This window comes from Jaculus jaculus, chromosome 18 (genome assembly GCF_020740685.1).
Source record: "Jaculus jaculus isolate mJacJac1 chromosome 18, mJacJac1.mat.Y.cur, whole genome shotgun sequence".
Classification (NCBI taxonomy): Eukaryota; Metazoa; Chordata; class Mammalia; order Rodentia; family Dipodidae; genus Jaculus; species Jaculus jaculus.
This window is the reverse complement of record NC_059119.1, coordinates 8,582,819-8,598,911: the sequence shown is the minus strand read 5'-3', so window position 1 is coordinate 8,598,911 and position 16,093 is coordinate 8,582,819. Positions and strand designations below refer to the sequence as shown.

At 38.4% G+C, this 16,093-nt stretch overlaps 1 protein-coding gene across 1 annotated transcript in view; it reads left to right on the top strand.

Annotated features, from left to right (window-relative positions):
- Ctnna3 (catenin alpha 3) overlaps positions 1-16,093 on the top strand; it is a 1,402,587-nt gene that overhangs the window by 1,245,925 nt on the left and 140,569 nt on the right. The window contains exon 14 of the mRNA XM_045137244.1: positions 526-618. Within this exon, the coding sequence (XP_044993179.1) occupies positions 526-618 (93 nt within the window). The remainder of the gene's footprint in view (positions 1-525; positions 619-16,093) is intronic.

Here is a 16,093-nt window from a genome sequence, read left to right as displayed (position 1 = left end):
AAACTAAGTTTTGCACATGGCTTATGAGGATTGCCATTATTTACTTCTAGAACATTCATATCTTCCCAAAAAGTAACTGTATCCATATTTGCAGTCATAGGATGTTTCTTCATTTCTCCCCACTCCTATAATATGTAGATTTTGTAACTGACATCTGTCATTTAGCATAATGTTGTCAGGTTTAATCTGTCTTACCTTGTAACATCATTACCTGGATGCTTTACATGAAAAAGTGATATTTTACTATATGGATGCGTGATGTTTTGTTTGGATATTCATCAGCAGAACATTTGAGTTGTTTCTACTGCTTTAGCTACTATGAGAAACACTACTGTATGAACGTATGTGCACACATGCATATGATTTATGCAGATGTATGCCTTCACGTCCCTTGGGTATACAAATGAGAGTATATTGTTGGGTCATATGTCATCTTAGTAATTGTACTTCCTGAGATTCTACAAGTGATTTCCAAAGTTGCTCCATTTTACAGCCCATCATCAGTGCTGTGTTTGATTTTTGCAGACCCCGGAGGAACTAGAGGATGTTTCTGACCTTGAGGATGATCATGAGGTCCGCAGTCACACCAGCGTGCAGACAGAAGGGAAAACAGACCGGGTATGTCACCTTTCTGGAGGGAAATCTGTGGGTTCTCATTAAAATCTGCCTCAATTGGCAGATTTCTCAGATTTGAGTTGATTTTTTCTGAAACATGTAGAGGATGGACCCAGAATATTGGAATGGAAACACATAGGAATTACTTTCTGTATCTTGAGAGCTCACAGTGAGGTCATTTGTGGTGAGGCAACAAATTACTCCATACTGGGTTGGATCTTGGTAGCAGTCATATGATTGTAAATATGAAATATGCACATCTTTATTTAAGGTAGAAAGGATGATCCAAGAAATTATAAATGTCTTCTGTAATTTTTGGAAACAAAATATGCCTCTGAGTCAATACTTCCTATTTTTTATTCCTGTTGATAGTGACATCTTTAGCACTTACCCTCAACATACACACTAACATGTGCGCATGTGAACACACACACACACACACAAACACACACACACACAGACTCAGTTACTAACATGTTAACCCAGTTTCTAAATTACTCTGGTATGCTATACTTTATTCACACCTAAGAATGAAAAAGCTGTGAAACCTGGGCGCCCTACCCACTGTCAGTTTTGGGTTTTTTTTTTTTTTTTTTTTTTTTGTCTGTTTGTTTTGGTTGTGGTTTTCTGAGGTAGGGTCTCACTGTAGCTCAGGCTGACATGGAATTCACTATGTAGTCTCAGGGTGGCCTCAAACTCACAGTGATCCTCCTACCTCTGCCTCCAGAGTGCTGGCATTAAAGGCGTGCACCATTACACCTGGCTCCACTGTCAGTTTTTTACTACATGCCCAATTAATCACATAGCCTGTACCTGAAATTCACACAGTACAACGTAGCTGCTAAGACTGCCTGGGGTTATAGCTAATTCCTCCATCTCCTATTGTGTTACTTGGCAAAGAAATCTAGCCTCCTTCTGCTTCAGCTCTGTCATCTGTAAAGGGGGAATATTAATACTACCGTGTAAACATTACTGTGGGAATTAGTTGAGTTCATGCATAGTACCAAGTTTCTAGTGAGTTCTCCATAATTGTTATTTATAATCATCAGTGTTAACTGTTATTATTGGATTAATTAAATGCAGTGCTAGCCAATTGAGAGTGGGAAGAGAATTCCTAAAATTTCTGTGTCCTGGTGCCTCATGGTGTATCACACTAAAAATGAAAACTCTGAGCACATTGTGGTTTTGTTGCCAAATTGTGTCTCGTTAGTCACCTCAGAGACAATTTGAGGAAGGATGTTTGGTGAGGCATAGATGTGAAATGCACATCCTCACCTATTTCCTTAAATGGGAGCTTGGCACTCTTCAACGTGGTTTAATGCACAGCTGCTCTCTATGGACGGAAGGCAGTGGTTTGAAACAGACTGTATGCTTTACCAAATTTTACTCACAATGCTTAGGTTTTCTTTTTCACCATAACTTTGCTGGTAGGATCTTTTTCTGCTCATCCTTCACTCCAGTGCCATGTTCTACACATAAACACCATCATATGATGTCAAAGGTATTTGGTAACGCCCTGAGCTGAGCCACTCTTGAAATCCTCTGTTTTGCTGGGCATGTGGCTTGTCAGACCTGTAGAATCCAGTTGATGCCAAGGATGTCTGAAGCAGGTAGCATGTAGCTGGAATCACTAGTAAGATCACTAGTGATCTTAATCACTTAATCACTAGTAAGAGATATTATTAAGCAAATAATTGGGGAATTGGAAATGAATTTGCTTATGGCAAAGATGCCCAGCTTTTCAATGAAATATGAGATGCTGAATCATGAATGCAGTGTGGGTGTCAGGGCTGATAAGGCCATTGCTAGAAGAAAGCTTTATTAAAATAAAGATGCTTTTTAGATTGTTGGGATTAGAATATGTCTATTCTCCTGCTGGTGTGTAGGTAGTGAAAACTGGATTGAGACACATAAAATTAAAATAAAACAAAACACAAATTGTCTTCATCTACAAAATAAGAATGAGACCGTATCTTCTCTGGTAACTTCAAATCAGATAATGCACATGTGTGGTTGTGTAATTTTGTACATGTGTATATGTATGTGGCATGAATACATGTATCCACGTGTGTGAGTGCATGTGTACACATGTCACACCTACATGTGGATATGAGAGGACAGTGTCAGCTGTCTTCCTTAATCTCTCTCCAAGTCTCCTTTCTGACAAAGCTTCTCCCTGATCCTAGAGTTCACAGAATTCACTAGACTAGATAGCCAGTGAGCCTAGAAATTCCTTGTTTATGCCTCCCAGCATTATGACTATAGTTAAGCACCATCACACCTGGCATTTTATGTGGGAGCTGGGGATCCAAACTCATGTCCTTGTGCTTTCTCAGCAACTTTACCTGTGGAGATGTTTGCCCAGTCCCCAGAGTGTTTTATATATTTTACGACTATAGGACAAAAAGGTAACTTTGTTTTTTCATCCCTGTGTTTACTTGCACTTTTACTCCAAGTCTATATTTTACGACTGGCCACCTGGCTGCCCCCAAGCTCACGGCCATTCACACAGCCTGTCGTCTCCATTACCCTCATGGATGTTTTATATGAGGACTGTTTGTAGTCCCATAAAAATCACCTCAGAATTCTTCTGCATCATGGGCTTTTGTTGAACTATACAGAGATTTCTGATCATCTCATTCATCTAAAATGTCTTTGGGTGACAACCTCACCATGCCTTTATAACAAGGTAAACCTGTGGCCATCAGATCAACTGGAGGCAACATTATGTTTAAACTGATTAACTTCTGCTTTCATAACTCTCTATATGATTTCCAAATAACTCACATGTATTGACTTCCTGCCTTCAGGTTTACCTATAATTATGATGTGGAAACTTTCTACAAATGCTTTGTCATTGCAAATAATACAATTCTATATCCAGTCTCCCTACCAGGCATTAATACCCCACAGACTAGTGTGTGTGTGGGGGGGGGGAGAGAGAGAGAGAGAAAGAGAGAGAAAGAGAGAGAGAGAGAACTTCAGGGTGTTGGTTCTTGCTGTCTACCTTTAGTAATATGGAGTCTCTATTTTTATTTTGTGTAAGCAAAAGACACACTAGCTGGCTGGTAGGCTTTGGGAGTCTCTTGACTCAAACTCCCATTAAGATTTCAGATATGGGGCTGGAGAGATGGTTTAGCATTTAATTGCTTCCTGTGAAGCCTAAAGATCCCAGTTCTAGGCTCGATTTCCCAGGAACCACATAAGCCAGATGCACAAGGGGCACATGGCTCTGGAGTTCGTTTGCATTGGCTGGAGGCCCTGGTGTGCCCATTCTCTCCCTCTCTTCCTCTCTATCCCCCACTCCCTCCCTCTTCCTCTGTCACTCTCAAATAAATAAACAAAAATTAAAAAAATCAACTAAGATTGTTTGCAACAGCTGCAGGCTTTGGCATGCTCATTCCTCTGTCTCTCTTCTCTTTATCTCTCTCTGCTTGTAAGCAAGTACATAAAAAATTTTGCGCCACTGTGTTAGGCTTAACATGGATTCTGCAGGGCCTGAACTCTGCTCCTCAGGGTTTGTGTGACAAGTGCTTTTAACCACTGAGCCATCTCGTCAGTCCTCACAGTAATTCTTGACCCACCCATTCAGCCCATTTCCATTGAGGACATTTCTGATCTCTCAATATATGCCCCTTTAGAATCAGGATTACACTCCTTTTGATATGGCTAGTTTGATAGTACTTTTGGAATCAACTTTCATTTTTATCCTGATATATATTTTTTCCAGACAAGTTGATGTATTCCCTAAGTCTAGTCCTCAGTTCAAGTGCCTTTATTTTCAGGCTCTGTTTTGGGGTCAGAAACAAAAATGATAATGACATTGTATTCACTTAAATTCATATTAACTTTGCCATCCTAGTATTATCTCAGTTTTGTTAACAGGTTTACTGTCAGAATTATGTAACTTGTGTACTCCATGGATATGTTTTGAAACTCAGACCTTTGGTTATCAATACATTTTGGTTTACTTAGGACATAAAATTCCTGGGATAAATCCCTTATTAGTATACAAACAAGCTACCACCAACAAAATCCTGATACCATTTAAAAAAAATGAAAAAGAGAGAAAATGAAAATTGTTGTCATAGTCTTGGTAGAGGAACAGGCTTTTTTTTTTAAAGTTTGAGAGGGTAATACTTTTAAATGTTGAGTAATCTGACATAGGAACACCTTTGAATGTGTATCCACCTTGCATGTTTTTTACAAGAGTCCATTCCCAAGAAGGATAACTCACACATGTCCCTAACCACCTGACCAGAACCCAAATTCTATTTCAGTAGGTTCTGTTTTTTTTAGCAGACATATTTTCTACCACAAAGCTCCACGTTTATTGTATTGATGTAATGATGCTATATTATTGCCTCATATCTATTAGAGACCTTACATTTACATTTTACTCAGAATTACTGTAACTTGTGCCCATCTGACTGAGTATGTATTTTCACACATTTACCAAGCACCACAACTTTGAGGAGACATGATAAGCTCTTAATATGGATTCTGTTGAGAATCATTTATGTCAACCATGCCATGCTCCATGTGGACTTTGTAGTCCCTGAAAAGATAAATGTCTAGATCCCATCTTACACAGTTATTATGGGTACTGTTATAGTCAGCTCCACATCATTGCGATGAACATCTGACCAGAGATGGCTTACCGGAGGAAAGAAGGGTTTATTTCAGGCTGTCAGATCCAGGGAACGAAGTCCCACCTGTGGTGGGAGCAGAGGGCTGAGGGCTGCCCCTCAGACCCTAGCTGAGAAAACCACCCTCAGCCTGTAGCATCTGCAAGCACGGCCCACCGGAGGCTTAAAGGGCTCTCCTTACACCTCTGGGCTGGAAAGGAAGATCCACTTCCACTGGCCTTGCCCTTCTAGCAGGGATCTATCTGTGAGGGGCTTAAGTGAGAAGTTTAATAAAAAATGATTGAAGCCAGGCATGGTGTCACATGGCTTTGATCCCAACACTCAGGAGGCAGAGATAGGAGGATTGTTGTAAATCCGAAGCCACCCTGACACTACATAGTGAATTACAGGTCATTTTGAGCTAGAGTGAGGCCTTACCTCAAAAAACAACACCCCCCCAAAGAAACAACAACAAAAACAAACAAACAAACAAAAGACTGAATCTATGGGGCCAAAGTACCAAGATAACTTAGATGATGCATACTCTGCTCTATTGAATATATCCGAGGACCAATTTTACACACTGTGTAGTAATGCAGTAATGGTTATTTATTCTCATTTTTTCTTTGCATTTCAAGCCTCATAACTTTAGCTGAACATCATCTCCTATTGCTGTCATCAGTGGCAAATGCTGCTGAGCACTGTAAAGCCCATAATCAACCAGCAGTGGTTTGGCATCTGCAGTCAATGAGAGAAGATATTGGATGACCAATAGTGCAATAGTGCATGCATCATGAAACACTAACAAAGGGAACATGGTTCTCTCAGTGATTAAACATAGTACTCCCTGGAGTGAGACCATGTTTTTATCCACTGATGAGGTGCTCCACCTGACACAGAAGTTTGGGTATAGTAGGTCCAGAACATTCTTTCCCAAGCTCACTGTGTATTCTGTTCATGTTGTCAGTAAAGTTTAAATGGGCAGTTCAACATAAAATCTCAAAAAAAAAATCATGAAAATAGATTTCTTTCAGGGCAATTAGGATCCTAAGCTTCCTGATACTACAATCCTTATATGTCCTAAACACTTCTTTTAAATAAACCAAACACATGTTGTCATATTTTATCCATTAACAGAACTGTGCAATTATAAGTTAACATATTATAGTTCACAGACATCTCCAAATTTGCATTTTCTCTTTAAAAATACTTGGAATTTGTTTCTTTTAATATTCTCCTACTTTTGTAACTAAAGAACTAGAAACAAAGATTTTAATTATTTTTTGGTAGTCATATTAATGGATAACAAATCCTAAGTTTCCAACAACAAAGTTTCTAGAATATAGATTCAAGATCTTATAACCTTATTACTGCTGAGTCAGTACTACAGAATTGATATTATGATTGTGCTCTGAGCACATGATTTGTGAGACTGAAGACCATGAATCTTAAAATCAGATCTGTTTAAACCTTACATATTTCTAAATTTCCCAATCCTAACTTCTTTCATCAGTAGGAAAATTTGTTGGCTGACATTCAGAAAGTACCTAGACCTCACAGTCTCCTGTTTAAGCAAGTAAGGAGTGTAGCTGAGGGTCTGGTCTTGCAGGGCATGGAGCATAGGATCCAGGCCTGTATAGGCAAGGATCTCTCCCTGGGCCTCTCACCACATTGTCCTTTCAGAATAATTAAATTAAAAAATCTCTAATTTATTATTATTTTTCTTTAGTTTATTTTCTGCAAAGCAGGGAGTTGTTTAGTCCCTGCAAAGAGGCATCTGAGAAAATGTTCCTCACATGTTCTAGGGAACAACTATATAGATACTTTGAATAAAGTGAATTGAAAGAGTGTGAAAAGGGCATCAGGGAACAAAGAGACCTATGCTTTGTAGAAATGTGGTTTATGAAGCAGCCAGGAGTTTGGAAGCTGTGGAGCCCGGGTGGTGATGACATGGTCAGTGAAGCAAGAATGACAACCTGAGTTTGGGTCCCGGGCACCAATACTAGAAGCGGGGCGCACAGTGCAGCCTGTAATCTTAACACTCTGCAGACGACAGACAGGAGGAGCCCTGGCGCTTGTTGGCCAGCCTCACTGAATTAGCAATTCTGGGTTCAGTGAGAAAGCCTGTCTAACAGAGGAGCAAGGCCCTTGGCATTGAGCTCTGGCTTCCACAGGCGCACCCCCATGCAGACCCTTCCCAAGTACACATGGAAGTAGCCTACAGCACATGCAACAAGAGTGTTGGGTTTGGAATCACATAAACATAGATTCAAATCTTAGTTGCATTAATTACTGTAGATAACCTTGGAAGGATTATGTTCCTGTGTCCAATGTTCTCATGGTCAAAGCTTTTAATGTAAAGTTCCAGATGTAAATAAGGAATCATTTTTAAATTTCAACCACTTACTCTTGTGGGTATTATGATGAACTACCATAGTGTTCCACTCACCCCCAATCTTCTTTTTTGTACCCTACATCTGACCAGCCCTTGAGTCACTTTAAGAATCTCAATTCCCAGGTCAACTCTAGTGGTATGGGTCTCACATCAACAATCATTATTTTACCTAACAATGGCTACAAAAAGCAAGAGCACTGACACTGGGAATCTTATGAGGATATTGCTGAAATTGTCCTACCCTATTATTACTTAATAACAGTTAGTTTAACTTGTAAATTAACTGTAAAGTAGGATATGTGCCTAAGAAAACAAATAAATAGAAGATCTGGGGCTGGAGAGATGGCTTAGCGGTTAAACGCTTGCCTGTGAAGCCTAAGCACCCCGGTTTGAGGCTCGATTCCCCAGGACCCACGTTAGCCAGATGCACAAGGGGGCGCACGCGTCTGGAGTTCGTTTGCAGTGGCTGGAAGCCCTGGCGCGCTCATTCTCTCTCTCTCCCTCTATCTGTCTTTCTCTCTGTGCCTGTCACTCTCAAATAAATAAATAAATTTTTTTTTTAAAAAAAAGAAGATCTGATGGTGTCAGTGTTTTAAGGTTTCCACTGGGAGTCCTTGAACCCATATATCCAGGCCTCCTCACATGAGCACTAGTACAAGACATGTCAACATGCAAACATAAATTCATGCGCTCCACACATACACTGTGCACACTCCAACACCACAGACCTGACACACGTGTACCTGTGAGGTAAACTAAAAGAACACAAATCACCTCCTCCTCCTCCTCTGTGCCCATCTATAAAGAAGATATCCTTAGTGATTTTTCCCACTGCTGGTGTAGCTTGAAAGCCACGAAGGCCTGTCTGATAAAGCAAAGGTCCCACTGTCTGATCTGGTGCCTTACAAAAGAGTGCTGGTAAAGGGACTCATCTAACCATACTTAGTGGGGCCACATGCTATCTGAAGGCATCTGAAAGCTGCGGTCACATATTGCTGGGATTGTTTTGGACATTATTAACAAAAATGAAACACCTTAGACAAGGTTTCATTCACAGCTATTTCATCTTTCAGCATAGAAAGGTTATTTCACTTTCTGTAAAATGTTGGTAACTTCTGCAAAACACATTATAATAGGTATTCTTTTTAATGACTAAGATTTGTCATTTAATTAACATGCACTAATTGGAAGGATATAGTTTGTAACCCTGCTGCGCTTTAAAGGAAGTACGAGAGGCCGATGAATCTATATCAGCCCTATAAATAGAAGTAAATTAGGACAGATGAGAACAGTTGCCTAGGTTACTGGACACAACCTCAAAATGTCAACAGTAGCAAATGAATTGGAAAATATTAAATCTTAAAATACTGGAGATGATTCTTAGTGTATTAAAAATGGTGTTATTCTAAGTTCATGTTGGTAATGGGAGAAACTGCCTCATTATTGCTTGTCTACAGGCAGTTAGCTGACTGTCCTCCACCATGAGAATAGATTTAAAAAAATGCCATGGTTGGGTGGTTTACTTTAAAAATTGGAACTGCTTTAATAGGCACTATTTATTATCAGAATACACTTTCAATAACTCAAATTTATGCTGAATTACCACACAGAATATGAGGAAACGTGACCTCATTACCTGCTTCATGATATAATTTGGCTCAGTCTATTATAAAAAATAATTCACGAAGACCTGGTTGAAATTACATGACACCACAGCCGTTCAGCAGCAGGCTACAGCTTTTCTCAGCATTGTTTCTATCATTTCAGCTGTGCACTTGGCAGTGACTCTGCTCTTCTAAGCTTTGGAATGAATGTCTCTATTTTTTTCTTTTGAGGTGTCTCTCCTTTCTATTCTATACATTGGGATATATATCTAAAGTTCTCCAATTCTTCCCCTTTTGTTATGCAGTGCCAAGATGTGGTATCACATCAGCTGCCAACTCTAGCATAGCCCTGTCTCCTGACCTCTGGCTACATATAATCACAGGCCTGCATGTTTTCTGGTCTTGATACATGTGAAGATGTAGCCAGGCTGAAATGTATCATCTGTGTGTGTGTCTACAGTGTGAAATGATTATATTAGGTCAATAAATCCATCAACTCACAAAGCTATCATTTTAGGTAAGATATTTAAAAATGTATTCTTAGCAATGTTGAATCTTACAGTAAATAATGGTTTTATTCGTCATTCTGTACCAAAGATCACTAACGCTTACTATAACTGCCTACTGGAATTGTTACCCTCTGGTCAAAATCTCCTCCTCCCCACCTGCATCTCTCCCCAAGTTTCTGGGAAACAACTTTCTATTCTGTTCTTCTGTAAGCCCAGCATTTTTACTTTTTTTTTTTTTTCTTCAAGGTAGGGTCTCACTCTAGCTCAGGCTGACTTGAAATTCATTATGTAGCCTCAGGGTGATCTCAAACTCATGGCAATCCTCCTACCTTTGCCTCCAAAGTGCTAGGATTAAAGGTGTGTGCCACCACGCCTAGCATACATTTTTACATTTTACAAAAAAAAAAAAAAAGCAAGATCAAAATGTAGCATTCATGTTTTTGTGCCTTGCTTACTTTGACTACATCCATCTGTTTTGTGTTTAAAAAATAGAATTTCTTCCTTTTAAAAGTTTAACTTAATTTATTGCAATTATAAATTATTGGCATTTAAAATACAAATTTTCTCCTTTTAGGCTGGAGACATGGCTTAGTGATTAAGGCACTAGCCTGTGAAACCTAAGGACCCATGTTCGACTCTCCAGATCCCGCTGTAAGCCAGATGCAAAGGTGAGGCAAGTGCAAGGTCGCACATGCCCACTGGGTGGCACACGCATGTGGAGTTTGATTGTAGTGGCTGAGCCCTGGTGCACTGATCTTCTCTCTCTCTCCCTCTAAAAATAAAAATGAAAAGTTTCTTTCTTCTTTTAATATTTTATTTATTTATATTAGAGAGGCAGATAAAGAGAGGGAATAGGACTTTCAGCCACTGCAAACAAACTCCAGACTCATGTGCCACCTTGTGCATCTGGCTTATATGGGTCCTGGGGAATTGAACCTGGATCCTTTAGTGTTACAGACAAACACCTTAACAACTAAGCCATCTCTCCAGCCCCTAAAACATATCTTTTCTACACCCCTCCAATCTTTGTATATGATAAGTTATATTGACAGTCTGGAGTATGCGCAGAACCCTTGCGTATCCTAGCCTTTTATCAAACTTTGGTAAAAAATTTGGTTTTCACCAAAATTTGGTGAATTTTATTCATTGACACATTCATAGCAGATAGATCATAGCAAATGGAAAAGCTCTAAGGATAAAACGTCCCTGTGTTAATGGAGCTAAGCCAAAGCTTCTACTCTATGGAGTCCCATTAGCGAGGCTTGACCAGCCTTCCTGGAAAGAAGCCATATTGACAAGAACAAATTATTTTTTTTCTTTTATGCTTTCCTTCTTTCTTTCTTTTCAAGAGACAAGATTTCGTGTAGACCATGCTAGCCTTGCACTAGTTATGTGGCCAATGATGACTTAGAACTTTTGATCCCTTGCCTCTACCTCTTGAATGCAGGCATTACAAGTTTATATGGTAGTAAGGGTCAAACCTGAATATCAGGATGCTATACAAACCCTCTACCTACTCCTGAGCTAGATATCGAATCTTGGAAAGGAGGTTTGCTAATAGTGTGACCACTCTCGGAAGGATAGAAGTGTAGTAGTTGAAGACTTATGTACAAAGAGACGTGATGGCTGAGAAAAGGCATTTCCATGGTGGTAGTCCAGACTGTCTTGGTCTGCCCATGGTCTGTTGGATCATGACCACTGGTCATCATCCCATAATCTCAAATCCAACGTGACAGTGAAAGAAAATTACTCAGGAGAAAATAAAAGGAAGGAAGCCAGATAAGATGGTATCAGGACAAAACGTTGGCAGGATCAGTGACTGAACCGTCCTGAGAGTCCACTGTTAAGCACTTTCTGCAGAACTGGAGCGAGGGGTTCTGTTTCCCTTGGAGATGGAGTGTTAGTGATACAAGCAAGAGTATCAGACATCCGAAAGTGAAAGGGAACCCTGATCCTGTAAGATGGAGAAATCACTGTAAGATTTTCTTGTTTGTTTCTTTAAATAGATGGAGCCATTGGAGCTATTGGATTCAGAACATGCCATGATCACACATAGTTTGAGATTCTCACTAGAAGGATGTGCTGAAAATACACTGAGTATGATATAGGAGGGCACCACTGTTGTCATGAAGATTAACAGCAGGATCTTAGAAATGGGGAGGATGGAAAAGTGTTAGGGGTCAATATATGATGGTGGCTGAGTCAGTGGGATTTGATAAAGGTCTGGACTCTGGGTGTGACACCTTGAGGTGGGAGCCCAGGGCAACACAGGGTTTTTTGAGGAAGTGCTGAGCAGACAGACTCACCATAGATATTAATGTAGACGAGATTGAACTACAGGCGTTGGAGAGAATGAAAGACATAAATTAATTTTTGATATATCTAGTTACCAAAATCCATTAGAAAAAAAAAAAAAGAACTTGACAAGCAAGCAGGTCTGGAATTTATAAATTAGACCAGAAATCACCTTATGTATATTATTTTATATTATAATCCCATAACCATCTAAAATTTAAATTTGTATTCACTGGTCAGTGGCTACTTTTTTCCTTAAAAATCATTTTTACTAAGTTTAGGAGTGTTTTCATTTAGTTTCCCAGCCTCACCCTCACATCTCTCTGTGCACCCACTCATTTTGAATGTTACCTGTTCAATAAGGGCCCCCCATTTAAGTCTTCAGTGTCTTTTCTAGTTTCATACAGGCTTTCCACGTGCCCCACTTCTCTTTTTCCAGTGTCACTTAATTTCATGATCTGACACACTACCTATTTGCAACTTTGTTTAGCCCCTCCACTACATAGTAAATTCAATGACCAGCAAAAATTTTCATTTGTATTTTCCTCATGTTATATTTTCCAAAACCTAAAGTAGGTCCTTGAAGATAGTAAATATGCCATAAATACTACTGTATTATAAACAAAAGAATTTTTAGTCATAAATAAGTTTTGGATAAAGTAATTCAATCAGAACAACTGAGGTGGGAGTTGGGAGGCTGTGCTTCAAATATAGCATATGACTTCAATTAATAAATAATTTGTCATATCTGTATGTCATAGTAGTGTTTCAGTTAATAATTACTAAAGCAACAGGCATGTTAAGACCATTGCCTTTTCAGGTTCAGAAGTGTTCATGAAAGTCTCTAGGCTGTCAAGGGCTGTTCTTCCCCGTTCCTTGAACTGTTAACCATTGATCATAGTTTTCAATTAGTAAAAGTCTAGTTTATATGAATTAGGTATTTTTGAACTAAAAGTAATGTATATCTAGCAAATAGTGAGTAAGAATAGCAGAAAATAAGGATTAATGAAAACCCTTGCTTTAAATATCTTTAATATTAAAAAATTACCTTTGTGCTCTTATAGTACAAAACTCCATGTCATTGCATGTTGAATATTTGCCTGATATGTATTCTGTATCATGATATACATCTAAGGATTGGATAAAAATGCTGTGAAAAAATGGAAATACACCTAGAACATGTGTGTTTTCTTCAGTGAGGAGAGTCAGGCATCATTTGACTTCTATAAAAGTCAGCCTCTGAACTACTCTTTTTAAATATTTTATTTGGCTTATTTATTACAGAGAGAGAGAATGGGTTCACCAAGGCATCTAGCCACTGCAAGTGAACTTCAGAAACATGTGCCACCATGTGCATCTGGCTTTCATAGGTTCTGGAGAATTAGCCTTCTCAGACAAGCACATTAACCATTAAGCAATCTCTCCAGCCCTGAGTTAGTCTTTTCTTTTTAAAGTTTTTTTTTATATGTTTTTATTTATTTATTTGAGAGGGACAGATGACACAGAGAGAGAAAGAGGGAGGGAGAGAGAGATGCTATTATAATTTCAGTGAAGATCATAGGTTCTGGAGTCAGAATCCTAACATAGGGTTATTGTGAGTATTATATGGGATAATATCATAAGGTGTGATACGTTACTAAGTGGTCACTTTCCATCATCTTCATGTGCTTCCCCATGGCTCCACTAGCCATCATTATTTGCTGAATGGGTTCACATCTATGATAGCACTGCTATTTTTCTTATATCCACAACATTTCATATTCTGATTTTTCTTCTTTAAAATTTTCAAGATGCTTTCCAGAAAGAGGTATTCTGGTTCACCAAGCTAAGAGAATTTTCTTCTATATGTGAAGTACTTAGAGCATGACACATATATGCATATATATTTTTTTCTTGAGTTGTGTGCCTAGCAAGTGGGAATTGAAGGAGCTCCATGTTGTCAGAGCTGTGATTATTCCCGCTGTCCTTGTCCATTAGCTCGTGATTGTATATTATATATTAGATTAGTGCAGTTCTGTGAAATGATGAAGTTAGAGCCTACTGTTGCTAAAATTTCCTAAAATTATATAAAATAGTGTTACAGAAAAGAAAGAAAGGGCTTTCCTTTCCACATATAATTTCTGAAAATCTGCAGAGACTTTTCAGTTTGGTTTGCTCTTACTTTAAAAGAAGTGCCAAAAGAGCCTGGCTTTAAATCACCATTTCTCATGGGACACAGGACCAATCTTGGCTTTTTAATATTAGTATATGACTGACTTTTAGTAAGGTATGCATTTTCTGAGATTCTGAGTTCCTGATTTCAATTAAAATACTACCTTACTATGACATAATTGGAAAGAATCTATACAAAATTCTTGCACAGTGTTAAGATCATAATCATAATGAGGACATAAAATATGGTCCATTTTACTAAGTACCATGTTTTTAAAATGTGATGACTTTAATTTTTTTAATTGACACAAGACCAACAGATTGGTCCTTTTATTCTGAGAGAGAGATAGAGATAGAAAGAGAGAGAGAGAGAGAGAGAGAGAGAGAGAGAGGAGAGAATTGGCACAACAGAGCCTCCAGCCACTGCATTTAAACTCCAGACATGTGTGCCACCTTGTGAGCATGGACAACTTTACACGCTTGTGTCACCTTGTACATCTGGTTTTGTGGGACCTGGAGAGTCAAACATGGGTCCTTGGGCTTTGTAGACAAGTGTCTTAATCACTAAGCCATCTTTTCAGCCCATGCCTGTTTCTTGGTATTTTTTTTTTTGTTTGTTTGTTTGTTGTTTTTTTTTTTTAAGCAGGGTCTCATCTAATCCATGCTGGACTCAGGCTTGCTATGTAGCTGAAGATAATCTTCCTACAGTCACCTCCCAAATGCTAGGGTTATAGGATTGTGCCACCATGCTCAGCTTAAGGTGTAGTAATATAAGCATAAGGAGATTTACATATTGGGTACTTAGGTCTAGAGCAAGGTGAACCAGAGCATGCTTAATAAAACAACAGCTTACACTTTAATTTTCAGGAACAGAGAAGTAGGCATAAATATCAGGGAAAATGGAAATCTATTAAGAGAAGGAAAGAAGGAAGAGAGGAAGGAAGGAAATAAAGAAAAGAAAAGGAGAGAGGGAGGGAAGGAAAAAAGGAAAGCAATTGGGGTTAGGGTTAAGGCCACAGCAATTTACTATTAACCAAGTACAAAGATGTCAGTGAAGTGAAGGAGCAACACCAGCCTTAAGCCATGCTAGATGCAAGAGTAAATATTCATTTTTCTATTCTGGAAAGATAAAAGATTTTCTAAATGTGAAAGCAATGATATAAAATGAAGGAAAGATAGGCAAGTTTTACTGGTGAGAACACAAAATAAAATAAACCAAAAGAAATAATATAGGAAAAATCTGAAATATCATTTAAAAACAAATACCAGCAGGGAGAAAATAATAATCACTATGTATAAAAAGTGTGTATGTTTAACTATATGTTCAAAAAGTAATAAATAGAAGTGACTTCTCTAATACACCTATTTTCCTAGCTAACAGAAATTTGTATGTAGGATCTGGGACAAGTTACTTATACAGAAGGTAGATATTAACAATGAATAGGCAAATAGCTGTCCTACTACATCAGCAATTACAAAATGTTAACAAAAATATGATAAAATGTTATCTTATTATCAAACCTAAAAATAAACAATCTCAATATCCATTATTGATAACATTCTTTGGAAAATGAACTTGTAGTTTGTGAAGCTATTAGGATAAATTCAGAAGACACATTGGAAAGCACTGAAAACCTTTATCAAAGTGTGAGTCTCATCTTCTAGAATTCCCCCCCCCATATATTTGAGGAGCTGGAGAAGTATATCAATTAAAGCCTACTCGATGTATTCACAAGCACACACATGCAGATATATAGACATATAGATAAGCATACATGAAATAAAAATGCCCAAAGACCACAGATCTCATATGAAAGATAGTGGACCTATTTGAGGAAAGAAAAGAGATTTATTTGTGTGAGGAGGCTGTATCTTACAGACATTGGGACCCTTTAT